The sequence below is a fragment of the Jaculus jaculus genome, chromosome 8 (genome assembly GCF_020740685.1).
Source record: "Jaculus jaculus isolate mJacJac1 chromosome 8, mJacJac1.mat.Y.cur, whole genome shotgun sequence".
Lineage (NCBI taxonomy): Eukaryota > Metazoa > Chordata > Mammalia > Rodentia > Dipodidae > Jaculus > Jaculus jaculus.
The window spans coordinates 62,409,367-62,434,781 of record NC_059109.1 but is presented as its reverse complement, the minus strand read 5'-3'; the positions used below and the strand labels follow the sequence as shown (position 1 = coordinate 62,434,781).

Here is a 25,415-nt window from a genome sequence, read left to right as displayed (position 1 = left end):
TCTCTCTCTCAGATAGATAGATAGACAGACAGATAGATAGACAGACAGACAGACAGACAGACAAAGAAAGAAAGAAAGAAAGAAAGAAAGAAAGAAAGAAAGAAAGAAAGAAAGAAAGAAAGAAAGAAAGAAAGAAAGAAAGAAAGAAAGAATATCTTTAAAAAAAAAAAGCCCCACAATCTCAACTTCATTATAATTGCGCCTGAAACACACATGAAACAATGTTAGCATGGTGGTAGGCACAGTGCCCTAACAAACTGAAAAATCATTTAATTTGCTATTTGTAACATATTAGACCTTATCAACCAGATCACAGAAATAACATCTTCATATTGTATACTGTCTTTCTTGCTTAAAGCCAAAATATTCAAGTAAAAGCTACTCTTGTCTGTCTGCTTAAAACATACCCTTCTCATTTAAGAGTTAAAGCCACAGTCCTTACAAAGACCTGTAAGACCTTATATAATTATCTTTCTGATGTTTAAGATTTACCATGCTTCCCTATGATCACATGTAAACAACTGACTATTATTTAGTACTCCTTATTTCCTTTGAAGCTACATAGAAACCTTCCCATTCTTCTTCTAATACACTGGCTATTTCATTTCCTTTATATGCTCTGTCCCAAGGCTTTTTTTAAAAAATTTTTATTGTTTATTTATTTGAGAGTGACACAGAGAGAGAAAGAGGCAGAGAAAGAGAGGGAGAGAATGGGCGTGCCAGGGCCTCCAGCCACTGCAATCGAACTCCAGATGCATGCGCCCCCTTGTGCATCTGGCTAATGTGGGTCCTGGGGAATTGAGCCTCGAACCGGGGTCCTTAGGATTCACAGGCAAGCGCTTAACTGCTAAGCCGTCTCTCCAGCCCCCAAGGTTTTCTTATTTCTTGCTTTCTTGTATGTCTTGTCAAATGTTACCTTATCAGTGAAGCTAGTTAGTTTTAGTGTCAATTTGACTGAATTTAAAAAAATGCCCAGTGCAGTGACCTTGAGATGACTCAGAAGGTATCACAGTGCTAGAAAGAAGTGACTGGAGTACTCAGTAACATCTCGATCACACCTTCCAAGGCTCAGGGTCCAATGCGGAAGAAGTGGCAGAAAGAATGTTAAGAGCCAAAGGAAGGGTAGGACTCCTTACAACATGTTCCTCCAGATACAAAATGGCCTGCATATCCATGACCTCACCATGCCTGACACTACCTATACAAGACCATTGTAAGAGGAAGAAAAGATCATGACATCAAAATAAAAGAGACTGATTGAGATGGGGAAGGGATATGATGGAGAATGGAATTTCAAAGGGGAAAGTGGGGGGAGAGGGAGGGTATTATCATGGGATATTTCTTATAATCATGGAAAATGTTAATAAAAATTGAGAAAAAAAATGTCCAGTGGTTTTGGAAGATGGCTTGGTAGCTAAATATATTTAGCTTCATACATTAAAATTAGCATATAGACCTTATATTCAACATATTATAGAAAAGATGTGGAATGAGTTCATTTAGAGATGCATAGCTAAAAACTGCCAAGAATTGACTTCTGTGTGCTTGGCCCTAAACATGACATCTAAACTAACACCTTGGAAGCTTAGGGAATCTCATGGGAAAGAGGATGGAAAGAATCTCAGAGCAGGAGGAGGAATGCGAGGGGGGAGGGGGGAGGGGGGCGGTGCTGTGAAAGTGTCTTCTGTCATGGCTGTTACACTCATTAACTCACAGAGCTATAGACTCCTGAACAAGCCTGAAACTGTCAATATTCCATCATGGATAGGAGCCAAGTTCATGAGACTTCATACCTCCCAGAGCAGCTGGTGGCAGCTGATGACTGCTGGAAGGGGAGTTGTGTTTTTCAGTGTTACATCCACTGATGGGTTGCCTACTCTCCAGTAAATAACCTCCTAACCATGGTCATGCAAGCAACCCTAAGTAAATTCGTGGGTTAGGAAAAAAAAAAAGGCATGAAGGTAGGATGTGGATTAAATGGAACAAAGGGTACTGGTAGCAGGAAGAGAAAGATAAAAGAAAGTAAAGGGGGGGGGTCAACATATATTGTACACACATATGAAAGTACCTAAATAAATCAATAAATGTATGTATATATGTAAGAGACCTGGAATGACAGGAGTAGTATATTTGAAATTAATTTTCGAAGACCACAATTTACCACTGCCAAGTTAGTAGACTAGCATTCTTTCACAAACCTACCAGTAGTCATAAAATGGTAAGAATTAATGCCTTGCTTAGAATAAAAAAAAGTTTTGTAAAGAGCCAATCAGTAAGTGTTTAGTCTTTGTACAGCATTTATTTATCCATCTCTGTCCCAACTACCCACCTCTGTTATAGCAGCACAAAAATAGCTAGAGACAAATGAGTGTGGTTGTGTTCAAGATAATCTTAATTCACAAGAAAAAGGACTAGGCCAGATTGGCATAGGCTAACTTCACCATCTCTTGCTCTAAAGTATATTATTTCTGAAAGTCTAAATGACAACCAAACTAGGAACTGCAGATTAACAGAAGAACCAAATATACTATTTAAAAAAATATATTATTTTATTTATTTGAGAGACAGAGAGAGAGAATGGACACACTCAGGCCTCTAGCCACTGAAAACAAACACCAGATACATGTGCCACCCTGTGTATCTGGCTCACTTGGGTCCTAGGGAAACAAACCAAGATCCTTTGGCTTACAGGCAAATGCCTTAACTGCTATGCCATCTCTCCAACCCCCAAATATTCTTGTAGTAGGAACTATTATTTTAAATTTACAGATACATTAAATAAAAATTGGTATAATATTCACATTACCTGTGTTTACACCTCCAGTTAAAATCCAGGCTCCAGTTGTAACTGCAGCTTTAATAAGACCCTTTCCAAGTAACTGTTTGATTCGTGGATGAAGCTCAAACTTCTGCATTCCTCCATGTACAGAAATAACAAGTTTGGGTAATTCCATTTGCCATTCTTTAAGCAGAAGTTGTAGAATGATTTCAGGTTTGGTATCATATGATAGTCTCACATACTGAAACAAAATATATGTCTTAAAAATTCAAAATAACTGATTATATTCATGGGTTTAAAAATGAAACATTTTCTAACTTTAAAAATATACTTAAATTAGATCATGTAAAAACAGACTTCATAGACTACTTTCAACATATTTATATTCCTAGGCATAAACAACAATAAATGACTTTAAAATTAGGAGAAAAAAAAACCTAGTCTGAGAGATCTATATAATACTGGTACTCTAACTTATAAAAATTAAACTCTGGGCAGGAGAAATAGCTCAATGGTAAAGGTACTTGCTTTCAAAGCCTAATGACCTGGGTTTGATTCCCCACGTAAAGCCAGATGAACAAAGAAGCACATATACCCAGAATTGATTTGCAGTAGCTGAAGGCCTGGTGTACCCATTCTCTCTCTGTCTCTCTCTGCTTGCAAATAAACTTTTAAAAATATTTTGAGGGGGCTGGAGAGATGGCTTAGTGGTTAAGGCATTTGCCTGCAAAGCCAAAGGACCTAGGTTCGATTCCCCAGGACCCATGTAGCCAGGTGCACAAGACGGTACATGTGTCTGGAGTTTGTTTGCAATGGCTGGATGCCCTGGTGCACCCATTCTCTTTCCTCTCCTTCTCTCTGACTCTGCCTCTCTCAAATAAATAAATAAATATAATGTATTAAAAAATATTTTGAAAAAAATTAAAATCAAGGCTGGAGAGATGGCTCAGTAGTTAAAGGTGCTTGCTTGCAAAGCTTGACAGCCCAGTTTCAATCCCCAGTAACCCCATTAAGCCAGATACACAAAGTTGTGCATGAGTCTGAAGTTTGCAGTGGCAGGAGACCCTGGGGCATCTATTCTCTCTCTCTCTCTTTCCCCCAAATAAATTAGGTAATATAATTAAAAATTGTGGTTTGAGAGATTGCTTAGCAGTTAAGGCACTTGCCTATGAAGCCTAAGGACCCAGGTTTGATTTCCCAGGATCCTCATAAGCACAAGGTGGCTCATGCATCTGGTTTGTTTGCAGTGGCTAGAGGCCCTGGTATGCCCATTATCTCAGTCAGTCTCTTGCGCTGCCTCTCTCACTCTTACACACACACAAATAAATTAAAAAAATGTTAAAAGAAGAAAAAAATTAAAGGTTTTGTAAATATGAGACTTCATTCACTCATCTCAGTTTGGGACCAATGAATGTTCTATTATTACAAAATCAACAGATAAGATTTACCTCAGTAGCTCTCATTTATACTATCAGAGAAACTTTAGAAGAAAAATTTGCTGTGAATGGTGTCACACACCTTTAATCCCAGTACTTGGGAGCCAAGGTAGGAGTGGCTTGAGTTCAAGAAAGCCACCCTGAGACTACATAGTGAATTCCAGGTCAGCCTGGGCTAGAGAAAAACCTTGAAAAACCAAAAATGTAGCTTCCTGAAAAAAATTACCTTAAATGACAAAACACCTACTTGAGCCAGGCGTGGCAGTACATGCCTTTTAATCCCAGCACCTAGAGAGGCAGAGGTAGGAGGATCACCATGAGTTTCAAGTCCCCCCAAGACTACATAGTGAATTCCAGGACAACCTGGGTGACAGAGACCCTACCTCGAAAAAACAAACAAAACAAAACAAATCACTTATTTGTATGCTTGACTCAATATTACTGGCACCTGTGTTAATGTGAGCAACTTTAATTATTCTCAAAATTTTTTTCTATTTCATTTACTTCCAGTGATACAATTTTTAAACACAACAAAGTATCTTTGCAAAATGAATTCTCTGTCCATTTATAGATATGAAACACAATTGAAAAAATCTGCTAACATATATACAAATGAAGATAAAATATCAGAATTTTACCAAACAGAGAATATTCTCTTCAATTTGTTCTATTCTGTCCTTCTGAATTCATTTTCTTTAATTCATCATTATACTTGGATACATATGTTTAGAAAACAGACTAAGTTTTTTTTTGTTTTAAGGAAAAATAAAACTTAAGTTATGTAGAAATGAGGAGCTCTATACCCAGCAATGATGGATGAGGTTGTTCTAAACAGTTACTGTTGCTGGGAACTACAGAAACTAGAAAGAAGTTAGATAAATAACATCTGCTTTAAGGCATCAAAGAGCTATAAAAGCAGTGAAAACTTGTGAGACTAAGTCCAAGGCAATAAGACAACTTGGAAAGAATGAGCATGCAATGTGGCATTTGTTTCTCCTAGACAGAGAGGAGGCAGAGCAATGTAAATATTAATGTCTCAAAGTAAATGACTAATGATAATGTTGTAGAGTTTTAACACACAAAAGAATTAAAATTCCTGCCAAGAAATGCACATGTGACAAGAGAAATTTTACACACACACACATATATGCGCCACTTTGTTCATTTTGCTTTACTTGGGTATTGCAGAATCGAACCTGAGTTGCTGGGCTCTGCAGGCAAGCACTTTAAATGCTGAGCCATCTCCCTAGCCTGATTTTGTTTTTAATTTTTATTTATTTGACGGGGTGGGGGGAGGGCAGATAGAGAAAATGGGCACAGCAGGGCCTTTAGCCACTGCAAACAAACTCCAGACGCACGCGCTAGCTTGTGCATCTGGCTCATGTGGGTTCTAGGGAATCAAACCTGGGTCCTTTGGCTTCACAGGCAAGTGCCTTAACTGCTAAGCCATCTATCCAGTGACCCCCCCACCTTTTTTTTGATACCGTGCTCCTCTCTTGCTTAGGTTGAACTGAAAAGTGAGCTCAAGCAATCCTTCTACTTTAGCCTCCCCAAGTAGCTGGGACTACAGACACATCATTATGTACAAAAAAAATACTTTTACCTTTTTAAAAGGTTAAAAGGGAAAAGGGGAAAGAAGCTTTAGCTCTTCTTTCAATAAAAGCAAAATCTGTCAATAAGGACAAGAAATAAATGTATTGCACGATAAAGGACTCAAACCACCAAAAAGATGCAATGATTCTACATTTATGTATCAGTCCACACAAAAAACTTTAATTTGCATCGTAATGATAAAGAGACTTCCTGTTACTGTACAACATAAATTGTGAGATAATTAATGCTTATTTCACATTACAAGATTAATCTAACAAAATACATCAAATAAATGACATACCTTAGCTCTGTAGGAATGAGAACCTCCTTGAAAATTGATGACTCCGTAAGCATCTGTTGGGCTCTGCTCTGTATGCTTTTCCACAGACCATTCTTCTACTGCCTGATTAAAATGGTCACCCAATTTCACATCTGAGTATTTCATGGCAAGACTTGCAGTAAAGCAAGCATGCTGCTTGACCAAGCGACCACAGAAACACCTAAAGGGAAAAAAAAAATCCAAGATTATAGAGACTTGTTAAAAAAAAATAAATGTCGCCGGGCGTGGTGGCACACGCCTTTAATCCCAGCACTCGGGAGGCAGAGGTAGGAGGATCGCCGTGAGTTCGAGGCCACCCTGAGACTACATAGTGAATTCCAGTCAGCCTGAGCCAGGGTGAGACCCTACCTTGAAAAACCAAAAAAAAAAAACAAGAAAAAAAAAAAAACATCAAGTGTCAATGTAAAACTGAATTAGGAACCTTGCACAAGATGGGGTCCAAAGAACGTAAGAGCAGGAAAATTGGAAGAGGGTTGTGAAAAATTCTCTTTTGCATAAGACGTGGTCATTAATCCCATGAACTTACAGAAGCTGTGGTTTCACGCAAAAAAGTCTGCTTGTCAACATATCAACATTGAATGGGGGAAGGATACATGAGATCCCAGACTTCCCACAGTAGCTAATGGATGTTGGGAGAGGGGGAAGACAGGTTCATCAGAGATGTAACCACTGATAAATTGCTCATTCCACAATAAATAAGCTTCCACTATGATCAGGAAAGCAACCCTAATTTCATTTAATGGGTTTTTTAAAAGGTATAAAAGATGAGTATTAATGGAGAATATGAGGGTGTTAATGGGAAGGAGTAATAGGATAAACGATGGTAATTGGGGGGAATAAGATCAAAATATCATATACATGTATGAAAATGTCAAAAATGGGAAAGATAAACAAGAATTTAAAAAAGAGCAATAGCTGAAAAGTGAACCAAATTCACCTAACTCTTAAAATAAGTCCAAAACTCTAATAGAATACAACAAAAACAAGCACTTCAAAAATTAAAATTCATGGTGTACAGCATTCATTAAAAGTTCCAAGACACGGCTGGGGAGATGACTAAACAGTTAAAGACACATGCTTGCAAAGCCTGGGTTCAATTCCCTAGGACCAACGTACAGCAGGATGCACACAAAGCGACACATGCATTGAGAGTCTATTTGCAATGGCAAGAGGCCCTGGCCCACCCAGTCTCCCATCCTCTCTCTCTCTAACCTTCTCACAAATAAATAAAAATATTAAAACATGTTCCCAGGCATGAAGACAGCCAAGAATGTTGGCCATGGGCAGGAAGATTGTGAGTTGAGACTAGCCTAGGCTGAGTAGGGAGACCTTGTCTCAAAGCAAAATAAAAACAAAGAAAGCTATTTAAAAATTTCCCATAAGCAAGTACAAACAAAGGAGAAAAATAAAATGGAGTAAGAAAATATTTTAAGAACAATGGCTGAAACATTCCCAATTAAGTAAAATGTTGAATTAAAGGAAAGGTATTTATGCAAATGCAAGTACAAAAAGAATACTCTTAGGCAAATTATGGACATGCTATTGAAAACTAAAGTTCAAGAAAAGCTTTTTTTTTTTTAAATTTTTTTGTTTATTTATTTATTTGAGAGTGACAGAGAGAGAGAGAGGAGAGAGAGAGAGAGAGAGAGAGAGAGAGAGAGAGAGAGAGAGAGAGAGAATGGGCGCACCAGGGCTTCCAGCCACTGCAAACGATCTCCAGACGCATGCGCCCCCTTGTGCATCTGGCTAATGTGGGTCCTGGGGAATCGAGCCTCGAACCGGGGTCCTTAGGCTCCACAGGCAGGTGCTTAACTGCTAAGCCATCTCTCCAGCCCCAAGAAAAGCTTTTTATTTTTAACCTGTGTGTATGTGCAGGCATTCACACAATGTGTGAGCATGTAGAGGTCAGAGGACAAACTTGGGTGTAAGCCTTCATCTTCCAACTGGTTTGAGAAAGGGACTCTTGTTCACTGCTGCACATGCCATGTTAGCCAGCCCACAAGCTTCCAAGGATTCTCATGCCTCCATCTCCCATCCTGCCATAGGAGTGCTGTTGATTACAGGTGCTTGTGCTAATGAATCTGAATTTATGTGGGTTCTGGGGATATGAACTTATGTTGCCAAACTTGTGTGGCAAGCACTTTATCCACTAGGCCATCTCTACAACCCCAAGAAAAAGATAAAAGAAAATGAAACCTAAGCCGGGAGTGGTGGCATATAACTTTAATCCCAGTATTTGGGAGGCAAAGGTAGGAAGATCCCTGTTGAATTGAGGCTACCCTGAGACTACATAGTGAATTCCAGGTCAGCCTGGGCCCAAGGGAGACATTACCTCAGGAAGAAGAAAAAAAAAGCCTCATCACACACAAGGAAACAGCTATACAACTATACTAATGACAGTTGCCTGTCATGAGAAACACGAGTCAGAAGATAAAATGAGGACATTCTTTTAAGTTCCACAGTAAAAAAAAAGCCTAGACTCAAAATTGTATAATCCATAAACGTATCCTTTAAATAGAGTACTTTCTGATAAACAGAAAATTCACTTCCATTGTACCCATACTTAATAAAATGCTAACAATGGCTCTTAGACCTGAGAAGAGATACTAAATATAACTTCCTATCTGTAAGAAACAATGAATATGACTTAAGATAGTCAGTTTGGGGCTAGGCAGTCAGTTTAATCTGTTTTCCTTCATTTAGTTGCTTGAAAAGCACCTTGATATATCTAAAATAGACTCATTTGTAACACTTTTGTTTCTAGCCTACCAATCAGAGACATTTTCCTATTCCTGATATTTCTTTACCAAGCCTTAACAGTATTTGCACTTTATCAGTTACCTAAATAGGAAATTTAAGTGTAACTCTTGATAGTCCTGCCTTTCTCTTGTGCTCACAGACCTCAGTGCATTTACCTCATTAATCATTTTAAATATATCTACACATAACAACATTGTACTATCTTTTTTTATTTTTTTTTTTGTTTTTCGAGGTAGGGTCTCACTCTGGTCCAGGCTGACCTGGAATTAACTCTGTAGTCTCAGGATGGCCTTGAACTCACGGCGATCCTCCTACCTCTGCCTTCCAAGTGCTGGGATTAAAGGCGTGCACCATTACGCCCGGCTTGTACTATCTTTTTAAAAAATATTTTTATTTATTTATTTGAAGGAGAAAGAGAGCAAAAAAAAAAAAAAGAGAGAATGGGCGTGCCAGGGCCTCCAGACATAGCAAATGAACTCCAGACACATGCGACCCCTTGTGCATCTGGCTAACATGGGTCCTGGGGAATCAAACCAGGGTCTTTTGGCTTTGCAGGCAAACGCTTTAACCACTAAGCCATACCTCCAGCCCACCACCACTGTACTATCTATTTGTTGTTGTTCTGTTTCTTTGAGGAAGGGTCTCTTTTATTTATTTTTTAAGGCAGGGTTTCACTGTAACCAGGCTGAGCTGGACCTCATTGTGATCCTCCTCCTGCAGCCTCCCTAGTGCTGGCATTCAAGTGATAAGCTGAAACACCTGTCTGCTTTGCTATTACCTTGATTCGGATTCTCATTTCTTTTTTTAATCATAATCACTCCAAAATAGTTTTTTCTAATTCAATCTTCTCAAAACATCAATTGTTCTTTGGAGGAGAGGGAAAGTCTAGTACCTTACAATATAATACTCTATTTACATGAAATAAAAAGTATGTGGCATAGTATGCATGAACTTAAATGTGTTAGCCTCTATGTATTTCTCCAGGCTCAGATATGTCCAACTGTACCTTATAGCCTAAATCCTGTAAATTTCCTAAGTAGAACCATGATGTCTTTAACTGTCAAACCTTCCCAGACATGTTCTGTATATTCTTTCCTTCACTCTTTATGCAGCTCACTATTGTCAACTTAGAATCACTTGTAAGGATTAACCTAAATTAGGTTAGCCTCTGCTTATGAGACATTATCTTGATTAGGTTAACTGAGGTGGGAAGATCCACTTTACTGTGGGTAGCACCATGCCACCACACCTGGGTCTTGGACTGTAAAAGGAAGAAAGACAGCTGGCTGAGCATCAGCATTTATCTCTCTGCTTTACTTACTCACTGTAGACTGAAGGTAACCAGCTCTTGCATCCATGCCTTTCCTCCTATAGTGGACTGTAATCACAAACTATGAGCTGAAATAAACACTTCCCCCTTAAACAGATTTTTGTCAGTGGTAGTTTTGAGTTTCAAACAACATAATGTTTTTATCTTATTAGTTTTATTTTTCAAATTTTGTACAATATAATTATATTAAACTTGCCTTTAAAAAAAAAAAACTTACCTGACAAGTTGCTGACAAATCTGACATCCTGGAAGGCATCTATAAAACACAGAAGAGTACATTATTACTCCAAAGGAGAAAAAATTGAAAATAAACTATATAAAATCCATATAAAAGTATGGAATGCCAAGAAACTACATATTTAATTCTTAATGCATAGTATAAATCATATGCACCTTGTATCAACCTTTTTCTCACGCTTTATGTTTTTCTAAAACTTTTGTGTGTATGTGTGTGTTAAAGAGGTGGGGAGGAGATGGGGACAGGGGTTGCCAGGACCTTTATGCCACTGCAAAGGGGATACCAGGTACTTGTACCACTTTTTTAAAAAAATTTTTTATTTATTTGAGAGCAACAGACATAGAGAGAAAGACAGATAGAGGGAGAGAGAGAGAATGGGCGCGCCAGGGCTTCCAGCCTCTGCAAACGAACTCCAGACGCGTGCACCCCCTTGTGCATTTGGCTAACGTGGGACCTGGGGAACCGAGCCTCAAACCGGGGTCCTTAGGCTTCACAGGCAAGCGCTTAAGTGCTAAGCCATCTCTCCAGCCCTTGTATCACTTTTTGAGTCTTGCTTTATGTGAGTGGCTATGGAACTGAACTACTGAGCTATAATCTCAAAGCCCCTATTTGTATACTTTAAATACAATTAATTTTGATAAAAAGATCTAAAAGCTTAACAGAAAAGACAGATTTAATCTCATAAAACATATTCATACATGGAGAAAAATGTGTCACTACTAAAACTGAAAGTCAAGCTGAGAAAAAAATGTAAAGGTTTAGTTTCGCATATATAATTTCCTCTCATCAACTTGATTAGGATCAATTTTTATGATATTTAAATATCCTAGTGAAATTATAGAGAAAATCTATATGCTGGCAGATTATACAAGGATGTCTCTATCGAGGGCAATTTGACAATATGTGTCGAAATAAAAAATATGAACTACTCAAACTCATGTTACAGTTCTCATAGTATGGGCTGGGGATGGGCTTAGTGGTAGAACACTTGTCTAGCATGCACAAAACCATGACTTCAATCCCCAGTTCTAAAAACCAAAAAGTATTTTTAAAAGTTATGGGATAGGGCTGGGGGATACATCAGTCAGTAAAGTGCTTGTTGTGTTTTCTTCCAAGAACACACATAAAATGCCAGGTGTGGTGCCATGTGCTTGTAATCCTGGTCTTGGGGAGGCTGAGACAGGTGGCCCCTTCAGGCTTGCTAGCCAGCCAGTACAGTCTAATTGATGCGCTCCAGACCAGTTAGATACCCTAGTCTCCAAAATGGTGGGCGGAGGCTGCAGAGACAGCTGTCAGTAAAGTACTCAACCCTCAAGCATAAGAGTTCGAATTCAAACCCCAGAACCCACATTTAAAAAATGTTAATCTCTGGTTGGAGAGATGGCTCACCTGTTAATAAGGCACTCCCTTCTAAATCTAATGACCTGGGTTCAATTCCCAGTACCCACATAAACCAGATGCATAAAATGGTACATTAACCTGCAATTCATTTGCAGTGGTTATAGGCCCTAGCATGCCCATGACCGCCCCCCCACAAACACACACACACACACACACACACATTCTCTATCTGCATCTCCCTGCTTGGAAACAAAAAATAATAATAATTGTAATCCCAGGCCTGGGGTGAGCCAGTTTAGCCTATCAGGAGAGTTCTATGCCAATAAGAGACCCTGTCTTAAAAACAGTAGACAACTCCTGAAGAAAAACACCCCAAGGATAAACCCTGGCCTCCACATACATGTGGACACACATGCACACACAGCCACATGAACATACACCCTCCCACATACACATACACACACCAAAAACAAATGGGAGGCAGTATAATTGAGTAACACCTGACACTTGAGGTTATCTTCTAGCTTCCATAGACATATGCATCCACATGTGTGGGAACTCACAAACATGTACATAAACACAAAAAACAATTTTTTAAAAGTATGATTTTAAAATGTATGACCCGGGCGTGGTGGCACCATGCCTTTAATCCCAGCACTTGGGAGGCAGAGGTAGGAGGATTGCCGTGAATTCGAGGACACCCTGAGAATACAGAGTTAATTCCAGGTCAGCCAGAGCTAGAGTGAAGCCCTAACTTGAAAAACCAAAAAAAAAAAAAAAAAAACCAAAAAAAAAAAAAAAAAAAAAAAGGTAAAGTGTTATGCTAGGAATGTAGCTCAGTGATAGATTAACTGTCTAGCATGAGCAAGGCTATGGAGTTCAATTCTCATACTATTGAAAAAAAGAGTTTTCAGCCAGGTGTGGTGGCACATACCTATATTAACACTTGGAGCCATGAGGACTGCTCCAAGTTTGAGGCCAGCCTGGTCTACATAGCAAGCCCCAAGCTAGCCAGGGCAACATAGTAGGACCCTGCCTCAAAAAATAAACAAGCCAGGTGTGATGACTCATGCCTTTAATCTCAGCACTTAGGAGGCTGAGGTAGGAAAATCTCTGTGAATTCAAAGACAGCCTGGGCTATAGAGTTAAGTTCCAATTCATCCTGGGTTAGAGTAAGAACCTGCCTCAAAAAAATGGGTAGGAAGCTAGGTATGGTGGTGCACACCTTTAAACCCAGCACTTGGGAAGCAGAGGTAAGACGATCGCCATGAGTTCAAGGCCACCTTGAAACTACACAGTGAATGCCAGGCCAGACTAAGCTAGAGTGAGACCTTACCTCGAAAAACTAAAAAAGAAAAAAAGGATAGGGGCAGGGAATCTGGGGAGATGACTCAGAGGTTAAGAGCACTTGCTGCTTAAGCACAAGGGCCTCTCGGACTGGAAACCATTGCGTTGACTCCCAAAACCCATGTAAAAAGCTGCGCATGAACACACATGTCTGTAACCCCAGTCCTTAGGGGCAGGAAGAATAGTGATGGTGGGGATGGGAAAAATCATTAGGGCTCAGTGACCAACAGCAGCTCTGGATTGAAAGAGACCCCACCTCAAGGAAAATATATGAATGAGCAACACACACACAGCAAATACATTTGCACATACACATGCATATACCATACCCATACTATATAAACACATACCCCAAAAAGAATAAAGGGGGGTGATGGAGAGATGGCTCAGCAGTTAAAGGTGCTTGCTAGTAAAAGCCTGACGGCCCAGGTTTAATGTCCCAGTACCCACATAAAGCCAGATGCACAAAGTAGCACATGCCTCCGGAGTCTGTTTGCAGTGGCAAAAGGCCTTGGCATGCCCACTTCCTTCCTTCTTCCCTCCCTCCCTCTTTCTCTCTTTGCAAATAAAAATATTTTTTAAAAAGAATAAAATACTGATGTCCAAGATAAGTAACAAACACAATGAGTTAAACAGTATGCATTTTAAAGGTGGAGAAGATATATCCACAAACTTTTTGAATGTGCAAAGACTATTTCTAGAACATATTTCAATAAGTGTATAATATCTGAATATTTATGAATAATTTATAGCTAAAGGAGAATTTTACTATTAATATTTGGTGCCATGTAAATTTTGGACCAGGTGCATGGAATAATACTTAAATAAAATTAATTTAAAAAATCCATGCCAGACACAGTATCACATTGTGTCATAATCCCAGCACTCAAGAGCCTAAGGTAGAAAAAGCCTGTGAGTTCAAGGCCAGCCTGGGGTACACACTGAGTTACAAGTCAGTCTGGCCTGCAATGAGACCCTACCTTAAAAAATAAAAAAATAAGTGAACAACAACAACAAAAACCCAAAACTAATTCAAAAGAAATCCTACTAGTCTGGGCAGAAATGTCCAGTTGACTGTATTAGTGTACTTATGTCACATATGGGTGGTTCTAGCTGAAACAGTTTAACACCTGGTGACTGTTTATATTATTTCTATGGCAAAGATGACCAAGTTTACAGAAAATAAATCTCCTTACTGGTAATGTAATTCGGTTTTTAAAAAAAGAAAAATAACTTCTCTCACAAAATAAATAAATAATTTAAAAAGGGCTGGAGAGACGGCTTAGCAGTTAAGGTGCTCGCCTGTGAAACCTAAGAATCATGTTCAAATCTCCAGGTCTCACATAAGCCAGATGCACATTAATGCAAATGTGCAACATTGCACATGTGTACAAGTGGGCATATACATCTGGAGTTTATTTGCAGCAGCTAAAGTCCCTGGCACACCCATTCTCTCTCTCTCTCAAAATAAATAAATAAATAAATATATAAAGCACAATCACAATTTCTCTGGAAGGAAATAGTGTCTCATCTTAGAACTAGCACACTGAATAAGGAACGCTAAGTTACAGTCTCATTTGTATGACTTGTTGGCCATGTGACCTGGTGACATGATAAAACCTATCATTAGGGGAGAGAAGTTAGAAAAAAAAGCACAGAATCTAATAATTGGAAGAAACATTAAAGTTATCATCAAAAACTTCTGAGGGTTGGGGAGACTGCTCAGTGGTTAAGAATGTTTGATACATAAGCATGAGACTCTCTCCAGCTGAAGGCTTTCAAATTCAAAAATTCAGTTCTCCAGAACCCACCCAGAAAAGAAAACCTGGGTGTGTGGATGCCACTCCATAGAAGGTGGAGGCTGGATGAGTACTGATAAAACAACAGTGTCAGGTTAAGAGAGAGAAAGATTTTGACCCCATCTCAAGAAAAGAAATACACAGATGAGTGAGTGATAACAGAAAGACAACCAACTTTCTCCTCTGGCCTTCTCACACATGTGCACAGGATGCACACAGATCTGCGCACACATGTGCATACACCCCCCCACACACACACAGAGACATATACACAAAGCTAAGACACATACACAACTAGCGGAATATGAAACTTTAGTCAGTATCAAATGAAGACCTTATTTACTACCCATCACAATCCTTTTGTGAATAATTTGGTATTTCATAAACAAAAGATAGAGATCTTGAATATCCCTTTCAATTTTTTTGTTTGTGTTTAGTTTTTGTTTTTCAAGGTAGGGTCTCACTCCAGCCCAGGCTGACCTGGAATTCATTATGTAGTCTCAGGGTGGCCTCAAACTCATGGTGATCATCCTACCTTTGCCTCCCAAGTGCTGGGATTAAAGGCATGCATCACCACACCCAGCCCAATTTTTTTTTATTGACAAAAATCTTCATTATGTTTTGTGATACTGGGGATCAAACCCACAGCCTCCACATGACAGGTAAGTGCTCTACCACTGGTGATGTAGTCCCAGCCAAGAGTCCAATTTAATTCATGAAAGCTAAAAATTAAAAACAACTCAAATGTCTACTAGTCAGAATAGGTATACAAATTGTAATACATAAACTAATAGAATATTTACTACCATTTTTACAAAATATGTATACCATGAAAAAATGTTTTCATTATAGAATTTAAAAAATGTTTTATTTTTATTTATTCATTACAAGGGCAAGGAGAAAAAGAGAGAATGGGTACACCAGGGCCTCTACCCATTGCAAATGAACTCCAGAAACATGCACCACCATGTACATCTGGCTTACGTGGGTTCTGGGGAATTGAACCTGGGTCCTTAGGCTTCATAGGCAAATGCCTTAACTGCTAAGCCATCTCTCCAGCCCAACATTGTTTTTTAAAAGCTGAAACATATCACACATAGAAAGAATGTATTCTAAAATAAAAAGCTATAAACTGAGGAAACATTCAAAATAAATTCACCAAAATGTTATCTGTGAGTTATCGATGTACTGAAGCTGAGTACTTAAGCCAACTTTCTGCTTCTCAAAAGTTCAAAATTTGGGCTGGAGAGATGGCTTAGCGGTTAAGCGCTTGCCTGTGAAGCCTAAGGACCCCGGTTCAAGGCTCGGTTCCCCAGGTCCCACGTTAGCCAGATGCACAAGGGGGCGCACGCGTCTGGAGTTCATTTGCAGAGGCTGGAAGCCCTGGCGCGCCCATTCTCTCTCTCTCTCCCTCTGTCTTTCTCTCTGTGTCTGTTGCTCTCAAATAAATAAATAAATAATTTTAAAAAAAAAAGTTCAAAATTTGTCATAAGACATTTTAACCATGAAAATGTATTTGTGTTTAAATAAGAGATTCACTCAAAATTAGGATATTTTAAAAACTGTTAAAATATTAAGACCAGATGATGAGCTTATTTTCCAAGGCTTTGCTTTGGAAAATTATATTCAACAAATGTTTACACAGAACTCTCTATGGTTAAGAAAAGCAAAAGATGGTAAAACTGAAAAGCAGTAACTGTAAAAATTATCTAATTAGCCACTTTTATGAGTCATAATATCTATCCAGGTATAATGGCCCATACCTGTAATCCCAGCACTCAGGGGGCTGAGGCAAGAGGACTGCCATGAGTTTGAAGCCAGCCAGGGTGTTATGGCAAAACTCTGACTTAACCAAAATAAAGGTGGGGGGGAGTAGAAGAGGAAGAGGGAGGAAGTTACATACCTACTGGAAGTAAAAGTTACAAAGAAGGTAATCTGACAGAGATCAAAAGTTTGACAAATGAAAAAGGTAAGACCCAGGTATGATCTTACACATGCTCTTGTCCTTTTTTGTTTCTAAGTGCTTGATCTAAGAATTACTCGGTAAGGTAGGAAATAACTGTATCATTAACTTGTTTTTGTCAGCCTTTTCTACCTTTAGGCTTCAGGAAAAATTTAAAAAAAGAAAGAAAGAAGAGAGAATCAATTAGCAAAAATATTTACAAAGAAAATATTTTACAAAGTTTCTTGAATTGCAAGTCCTTTACTTTTTTAAATTTTTAAATTTTGATTTTATTGAGAAAGAGATAAAAGGAGGGGGATAGAGAAACAGAGAGAGAATGGGTATGCCAGGGCTTTTAGCCACTGCAAACGAACTCCAGACGCATTTACCACCTTGTGCATCTGGCTTACATGTGTCCTGGGGAATCAAACCTGGGTCCTTTGGCTTCACCGACAAGTGCCTTAACTGCTAAGCCATCTCTCCAGTCCTAAGTCCTTTACTTTTAAGGCTTTATTTTTCTTTCAAAGCCAATTATTTTTAATTTTTGAGACAGGGTCTCACTCTAACCCAGGTTGACCTGAAATTTACTCTGGCCTAAAATTCACAGTGATCCTACTACCTCTGCCTCCCAAGTTAGTTAGGATTATTGGCATGAACCACCATGTCTGGCTTTCAAAGCCATTTTAAATATCAAAAAGACAACCAGAGATACCCATATTCTCTGAGGACAGTTTTCTAGTAAGTATCATCTATACTTATATATTGGCACACCAAAAGAGTACATGTGGGCTGGGAGTCTAGCTCAATAGTAGCACATTTCCCAGCCAAGAGGGCAAAGGAAGTACCTATTAAGTCCATATTGGTTCCATTAACATGAACTATGTTAGGTATTCAGTAGATACCCAATAAGTAGGTACACAAACATCTTTAAGTTCTCAGGATGAGAAAAAGAAAGAGAAAGACTTAACTACTTACCCTTATAATACACTTAACATAATTAGAGTTTAAAGACATTACTTTGAAAACACTTTATGGAAGAGATTTTAGGTTGCAAACATTATTGAAAACTCAAGGATATTGGTATCTCGCTATAGATCTCTTTTCCTATTCTCAAAAATTATTAGCATCTACTACAAAACAGTAACTATAATTTAATGATTTGTTTACAATAAGTAAATAACAAAGCTTATATCTAAACTTCTAGAAGATTAAAAAAAATGGCATACTTACCTGTGAGGGTCTTTGGAACTTGGTATAATATATACACATTCCCTCTTGGTCAAAGTGCTTTCTATCCAGGATTTCTGGGACTAAAACAAAGGTTTTAAAATATTTTTATTTATTTATTTGCAAAGAGAAGGAGGGAGGGAGAGAATGGGCACACCAGGACCTCTTGCCACTGCAGACAAACTCCAGATTCATGTTCCACTTTGTGCATCTGGCTTTGCATTAAGTATAGGAGAACTGAACTCAGGCCATCAGGCTTTACAAGCAAGCGCCTTTATCCACTGAGCCATCTCTCTAGCCCAAACAAAAGATTTTAAAGGATGACTTAGAGGGCTAGAGAGATGGCTTAGCAGTTAAGGCACCTGATTGTAAAGACTAAGGACCCATGTTCATTTCCCCAGTGCCCACATAAGCCAGATGCACAAGGTGGTGCATGCGTCTGAACTTTGTTTGCAATGGCTACAGGTGCACACATTATTTTCTCTATCTGCTTGTTTCTATCTCAAATAAATAATATTTTTTTAAAAAGAATGATTTATAAATTTATAACCCACCAGCAAAAGAAAATATAATTTCATGATAAACAAAAATACTTTTGGTTTTCACTACATAATATATATCATACTCAGTAATAACAGCACACCCAACGCATGGTGGATAAAGATCTTGCAAGTGCATGTGCAAGCATGAGTACCTGAGTTTTGATCTCTAGATCCAAATAAAAGTCAAAAATCCCAGCATGTCAAAAAAAAAAAAAAAAATCCAGCATGCCTATATTGAGATGGGAGGCAAAGACAGGAGAATTTCCTGTAAGCTCAACAGACCAGCTAGTAAACTGAAAACAGTAAATAATAAAATAAGAGACCCAGCCTTAAACATGGTGGACGGTAAGGACCAACATCAAAAGTTGTCCTCTGATCTCCTACATACCAATCATGGCATGGAAAATGTGACTGTAAAATTTCATTTAGAAAAGCAAAACCCAGCCTAAGATAACAGGTGTTTTAAAAGAGCACAGAATGGCTAATGGTAGTGGGTTAGAAAAAGGAATCAAACAAAGCAAATCCCAATCAAAAGAAAAATATCAGAAAAAAATTAAATGCTAAACTCAATAGAGATAGAGCAGGTTGCTACAACCAAATCTTGGAAGCTAAGCAGGGTCAGGCCTCATTAGTACTTGGAGGAGAGCTTAAGTAGGGCCTTTACATGATTACAGATATAATCTACCAAACTGCTGTAACAATCTTCAATAATATAAGTCAAATAACACTAACTCAAAAAAATAAAAAAAGATAGGGAGAATTCAATCTAGAATCACAGCTAACACATGTCTCTAAATTACTGAAAAGTCAATGAATAAATAATCGGGAAATGTATTTAGAAAGTTAAAACATCACAATTAATATTTAATATATGCTTATTTCTGTATATCACATGTAAAAGACCCATTTATTCTTCTCAACTACACATGGGACAATTATACAAATTGATGGGGGATGGAGAGATGGCTTAGCAGTTAAGGCATTTGCCTGCAAAGCCAAAGGACGTCGGTTTGACTCCCCAGGACCCACAAAAGCCAGATGCACAAGGTGGCACATGCATCTGGAGTTCATTTGCAGTGGCTGGAGACCCTGACATGCCCATTCTCCCTCCCCTCCCACGGTCGCGCTCTCTCTCTCTCTCTGCCTCTTTCTCTCTTTCTCTCTCAAATAAATTTAAAAAAAATTAATTGATGGCGTGCATACTAGACCATAAAGCAGGATTCAACAAATTTTCAGACAATAGGTAGGTACCTTTCGGAATGTATACAATGATCACAATGCAATTAACAGTGTAAAAATTTGTACCCATCAATACTAAGAAACATTACTTGAGGGTGGGAAAGATGGCTTAGTGGTTAAGGCACTTGCCTACATAGCCTAAGTATCAGAGTTTGATTCCTCAGTACCCATGTAAAGCTAGATGCAAAGTGGCATATGCATATTGAGTTCATTTAAAGAGGCTAGAGGCCCTGGCATACCCATATTCATATTCTCTCTCTCTCTCTGCTTACAAATGAAAACATTTTTAAAATTATTTAAAATTTTTAAAAAGAAACATTACTTGAAAAAAATCAAAGAAAAAGTCAAAATTAAATATTTTAAATTCTTAGAATTATGAAAACTCAATGTATTTTAAAACCAGTGGTGCATAGTCTAAACAGTGTGAGAGTAAAAAGTACAGCCTGAAGAATGGATTGTATTAGAGGAGGGGAGGGAGGGGAAAAGAGGGAATAATGAGCTGTCCAATTTAAAAAATATAAGCCAGGTGTGCTTTTTTTTGTTTGTTTTGTTTTTCAAGGTAGGGTTTCACTCTAGCCCAGGCGAACTTTGTAATTCACAGTGTAGTCTCAGGCTGGCCTCAAATTCACTGATCCTCCTACCTCTGCCCCCCCCCCCCCCCCAGTGCTGGATTAAAGGTATGCACCATCACAACTAGCTTGCTAGACATGCTTTTAATTCTGGCACTTGGAGGGTTTAGGTAAGCATATGGTGATGAGTTCAAAGCCAGCTTGGGCTACACTGTGAATTCAGGACAATGTAAACTATAAAGTACAAAAATGGGCTGGAGAGATGGCTTAGTGGTTAAGTGCTTGCCTGTGAAGCCTAAGGACCCTGCTTCAAGGCTCAACTCCCCAGGACCCACGTTAGCCAGATGCACAAGGGGGAGCACGCATCTAGAGTTCATTTGCAGTGCTGAAGGCCCTGGTGCGCTCGCGCATGCTCTCTCTCTCTACCTGCCTCTTTCTCTCTCTGTCACTCTCAAATAAATAAATAAATAAATAAAATGAACAAAAATATTTTCTAGAAAGTACAAAAACAAAAAAGCTTACCAGGGCTGGAGAGATGGCTTAGCGGTTAAGCGCTTGCCTGTGAAGCCTAAGGACCCCGGTTCGAGGCTCGGTTCCCCAGGTCCCACGTTAGCCAGATGCACAAGGGGGCGCACGCGTCTGGAGTTCGTTTGCAGAGGCTGGAAGCCCTGGCGCGCCCATTCTCTCTCTCTCCCTCTCTCTGTCTTTCTCTCTGTGTCTGTCGCTCTCAAATAAATAAATTTTTTAAAAAAAAAAAGCTTACCAACAACAACAACGAAAAAGAGCCTTAAAACCTACACACAGGGCACTCTTACTTTGGAGTAAAATGTGGTGGTGCATACCTGTAATCCTTAAAGAGACTGAGACAGGAAGGAGCACATTAAGTTCAAGGCCAGTCTGGGCTACTTAGTGAGACCTAGTCTCAAAGAAAACAAAACTAGTACTAATAAGATGGACTCCTAGTAAAATTAGTAAAATAAAAACAAAATAAATGATGGTAAAAATTTGGTTCTTAGATGAAACTCAGTTAAGAGGGAGCCTCCCCCACAAAAACTTAAATGAAGGGCTGGAGAGATGGCTTAGTGGTTAAGCGCTTGCCTGTGAAGCCTAAGGACCCTGATTTGAAGCTCCATTCCCCAGGACCCATGTTAGCCAAATGCATAAGGGGGCTCATGCATCTGGAGTTCTTTTGCAGTGGCTGGAGGTCCTGGCACACCCATTCTTTCTCTCTGTCACTCTCAAATAGATAAATTAAAATAAACAACAACAAAAAACTTGAATGAAAAAACATAACCTAAACATACAATAAAATATACTAACTCTGTGCCAAAACGCTTTAAAACAGGTGAAACAGGGCTGCACAGATGGCTCAGTGGTTAAGGCACTTGCCTGCAAAGGGAAAGGACCTGTATGCGATTCCCAGTACCCATATAAAGCTGGATGCACAGGTGGTGCATGAGTCTGGAGTTTGTTTGCAGTTGCTAGAGGCCCTAGTGCACCCATATTCTTCTGTGACTGTATTGCTCTGCTTGCAAATAAGTCAATATAATATTAAAAAAAACAGGTGAAACAAACATTCAACTAAAATAAAACTCAGAAGAAAAAGGTGAGGAATAAATAATATACGTATGCGTGTTCTGACTGAAGTTAAAAGAAATTTTAAAATATCCAGTAACTATTTTTACGGGCTACAGTTCATTGGCATAGCTTATGTTATATGTTATTATGTTTCCTAACTTAGGTATAACTCTCAGCATTGCAAAAAGAAAAAAAAAGATTTTAGGCTACATTCTCCATATATACATACATACACACACAGATACACATGTGTGTGTGTGTATATGTATGTATGTATGTATGTATGTATTCTGAGAATAGGACAGAAGATATCCTATTCATAAAGGAAACTTATGGAAAAAACATTCTGGACAAAATTATAACATTTTGGTGGATGCTTCTTGAGTCATTTAGGGACCCTAATGATAAATCTCATTTGTCCTCAGCCTCTCACTCCCATTTGCTTCCAAAATTCAGCCTTTCTTCATTCAAAATTTCCACTTCTGCTGGGCGTGGTAGCACACACCTTTAATACCAGCACTCAGGAGGAAGAGGTAGAAGGACTGCCGTGAGTTGGAGGCCACTCTGAGACAACAGAATGAATTTCAGGTCAGCCTGGACTAGAGGGAGACCCTACCTCAAAAAAAAAAAAAAAAAAATCCACTTCCTAGCCAGGCAGGGTGACACATACCTTTATTCCCAGCACTCAGGAGGCGGAGTTCAAGGCCACCTTGAGACTACATAGTGAATTCCCGGTCAGCCTGGGCTAGAGTGAAACCCTACCTCAAAACACCACACACACACACACACACACTCTCTCTCTCTCTCTCTCTTCCCATTTCCTAGGTAAAACTTTCTTCTTAAATAGGCTTACTTAAATAGGAGCAAATTATACCATAATCTGCCAGCTATTAAAGTCAAAGAATGCCCTATGGAACATAGGGTAAAATTTATCAGCAAAATTTCCTGCATAAGGCTCATTTTGTGTAGTCCTTCTAGAATCTTCTTTCTAACTAAAGTCTGATCTGAAGAATCTGCTTGTTTTGCATCTATCTTGGGGGAAAGGGTCCCTATAGTTTCACTGTTCTAAAATTCATTTCACTCTTAGAATGAGCCTACATCTCTTATTCCCAAGCTTCTAGTCTTCCTCCATCTTTCTCATTCCTACATACTATTTCACAGAGAAAAATCACATATTCCCCTCATGAATATAGTCTGCTTTTTCTATTTGCTTCTTTTTAAATTAAATTTATTTTATTTTAGAGAGAGACAGACATAGAAAATTGGCATGCCAGGGCCTCAGCCACTGAAATCAAACTCCAGATGCTTGTGCCACCTAGTGGGCATGTGCAATCTTGAGCTTGCCTCATTGCATCTGGCTTATGTGGCATCTGGAGAGTGGAACATGGGTCCTTAGGCTTCACAGGCAAGTTCCTTAACTGCTAAGCCATCTCTCCAGCCAGCCCAGTCTGCTTTTTTCTGTCTATACCTCAACTCAAATCCAATCACATGACCTAGATACCATGCCCTTTGATACACTAGACAACTCAGAAATTTGTATTTCTAGATTCAATCCCTAGGATCTCAAGAAAAGACAGCTATATTTCAATACCAAATCTTCCCCTAATTCCATGTTCATATATCTTAACTGTCCTAATCAGATCCATTTTGATGTCTAAAAGTCATCTAAAACTTAAAATAACTTTCACCCAAACAATCCCTCTTCGTGAACTCTTTCTTGTCTCAGTAAATGGCAATTTCATTCTTTCAATCCCATTGTAAAAGGGGGAGACTTAAAAACTGTATCTCAAAAAAAAAACTGTGTATCTCTTTAGACACGTGTGCCACCTTGTGTGCATGAGTCCACCTTGTGCATGTGTCAACCTGTGTATCTGGCTTACATGGGATCTGGGGAGTCGAACATGGGTCTGTAGGCTTTGCAAGCAAGCGCCTTAACTGCTAAGCCATCTCTCCAGCCCTCCACTGTGCTATTTGACTTTGAGCTTTTGAGCTGAATCTCATGTGGAGATTAAGTAGCAGGTACATCCTGGGCCACCAAGGAGTTGTGTAGAATCACTAGTGACAAATGAGAGGCAAGAAAACTGCTGATTTCAATGTGTGGGGGTTAGAGAAACTCCTAGAATAAACACCACAGGGATTTAATGCTGAAGAGTGCTGTGAAGTGGGGAGATGGGCTAGCCTTTCTCAGCCTGTGAACCCAGCAGCGTCTCTTCCCTCAGGAAGGGCACTGTAGGGACAGGGCCGCCTCCACTGCAGCAACCTGCCCCTTATGGATGGGTGTGGAGGCTATGGGTCTTGGTGGCCCAGGAGAAGCAGTGGTGCTGTCTCCTGTCTCCTTCCTTGAGCTTTGAAGGAGCTCATTCTTCTTCCATCTGTCCCTTCATTGTCAGCCAGGCACTGGGTCAGGAGCTCAGGGTAATCAGACAGAAGAGCTTCAATTCCTAACTGTGAAGAGCTGTTTCTCGGCTGTGGGACTGGCAGGTGCAGATAAGCAAGAACCTGTGAGTAGGGTCATAATGCCACAGAGCGGAGACAGTCCAGGGCAGAGTCTAGAACTCAGGCACTGGGCTCAGCACACATGAGTTTCAATCCCGGCCCTTCCCTTTGCTATGTGTGTGAATTGCTGTACTATTGCACACGACTAACCTTCACTTGCTTCCTTCATGGAGTTGTCCTGGAAATTCAATGAAAGAATGCATGGGGGCTGGAGGGATGGCTTAGTGGTTAAGGCGTTTGCCTGCAAAGCCAAAGAACCCAGTTTTGATTCTCCAGGACCCACGGTAGTAAGATGCACAAGGTGGCGCACACATCTGGAGTTCATTTGCAGTGGCTGGAGGCCCTGGCGTGCCCATTCTCTCTCTCTCTCCCTCTCTCTTTCTCTGTCAAATAAATAAAAATAAAGTATTAAAAAAAATCAAAAAAAATTGTGCATCTAAGCCGGGTGTGGTGGTGCAAGTCTTTAATCTGAGCACTCAGGAGGCAGAGGTAGGAGGATCACCATGAGTCTAAGGCCACCCTGAGACGACAGTTAATTCCAGGTCAGCCTGGACCAGAGTGAGACCCTACCTCGAAAAACAAAAACAAAACAAAGCAAAAATGTGTATCTAGTCATTCACTGGGTTCTCAGGATAAACACCTAAGGTCTAAACTAATGAGAACCAGGAACACATTTTGAGTGACATTAGGAACCAGGAGGCATTAGGAATCATTGGAAGTTAAAACTATTACTTTTATCCTGGTCTTTTTTTTCATACTCTACAAGTACATACTAAAGCTAAACAGACCATTTACAATGGGAAAAATGGACATAATGTGATTTCTGTTTAAAATGTGAAAGTTTTTTATTTGTGTGTAT

General features: G+C 39.3%; 1 protein-coding gene across 5 annotated transcripts in view; it reads right to left on the bottom strand.

The window, feature by feature from the left end:
- Positions 1-25,415, bottom strand: part of Trpm7 (transient receptor potential cation channel subfamily M member 7) — a 153,182-nt gene that overhangs the window by 102,794 nt on the left and 24,973 nt on the right. For all 5 annotated transcript variants that reach the window (XM_045157143.1, XM_004669724.2, XM_045157145.1 and 2 more), the window contains exons 2-5: positions 18,136-18,215; positions 10,456-10,494; positions 6,110-6,308; positions 2,807-3,020 (exon numbers count right to left, since the gene is read on the bottom strand). In XM_045157143.1, the coding sequence (XP_045013078.1) occupies positions 2,807-3,020; positions 6,110-6,308; positions 10,456-10,494; positions 18,136-18,215 (532 nt within the window). The remainder of the gene's footprint in view (positions 1-2,806; positions 3,021-6,109; positions 6,309-10,455; positions 10,495-18,135; positions 18,216-25,415) is intronic.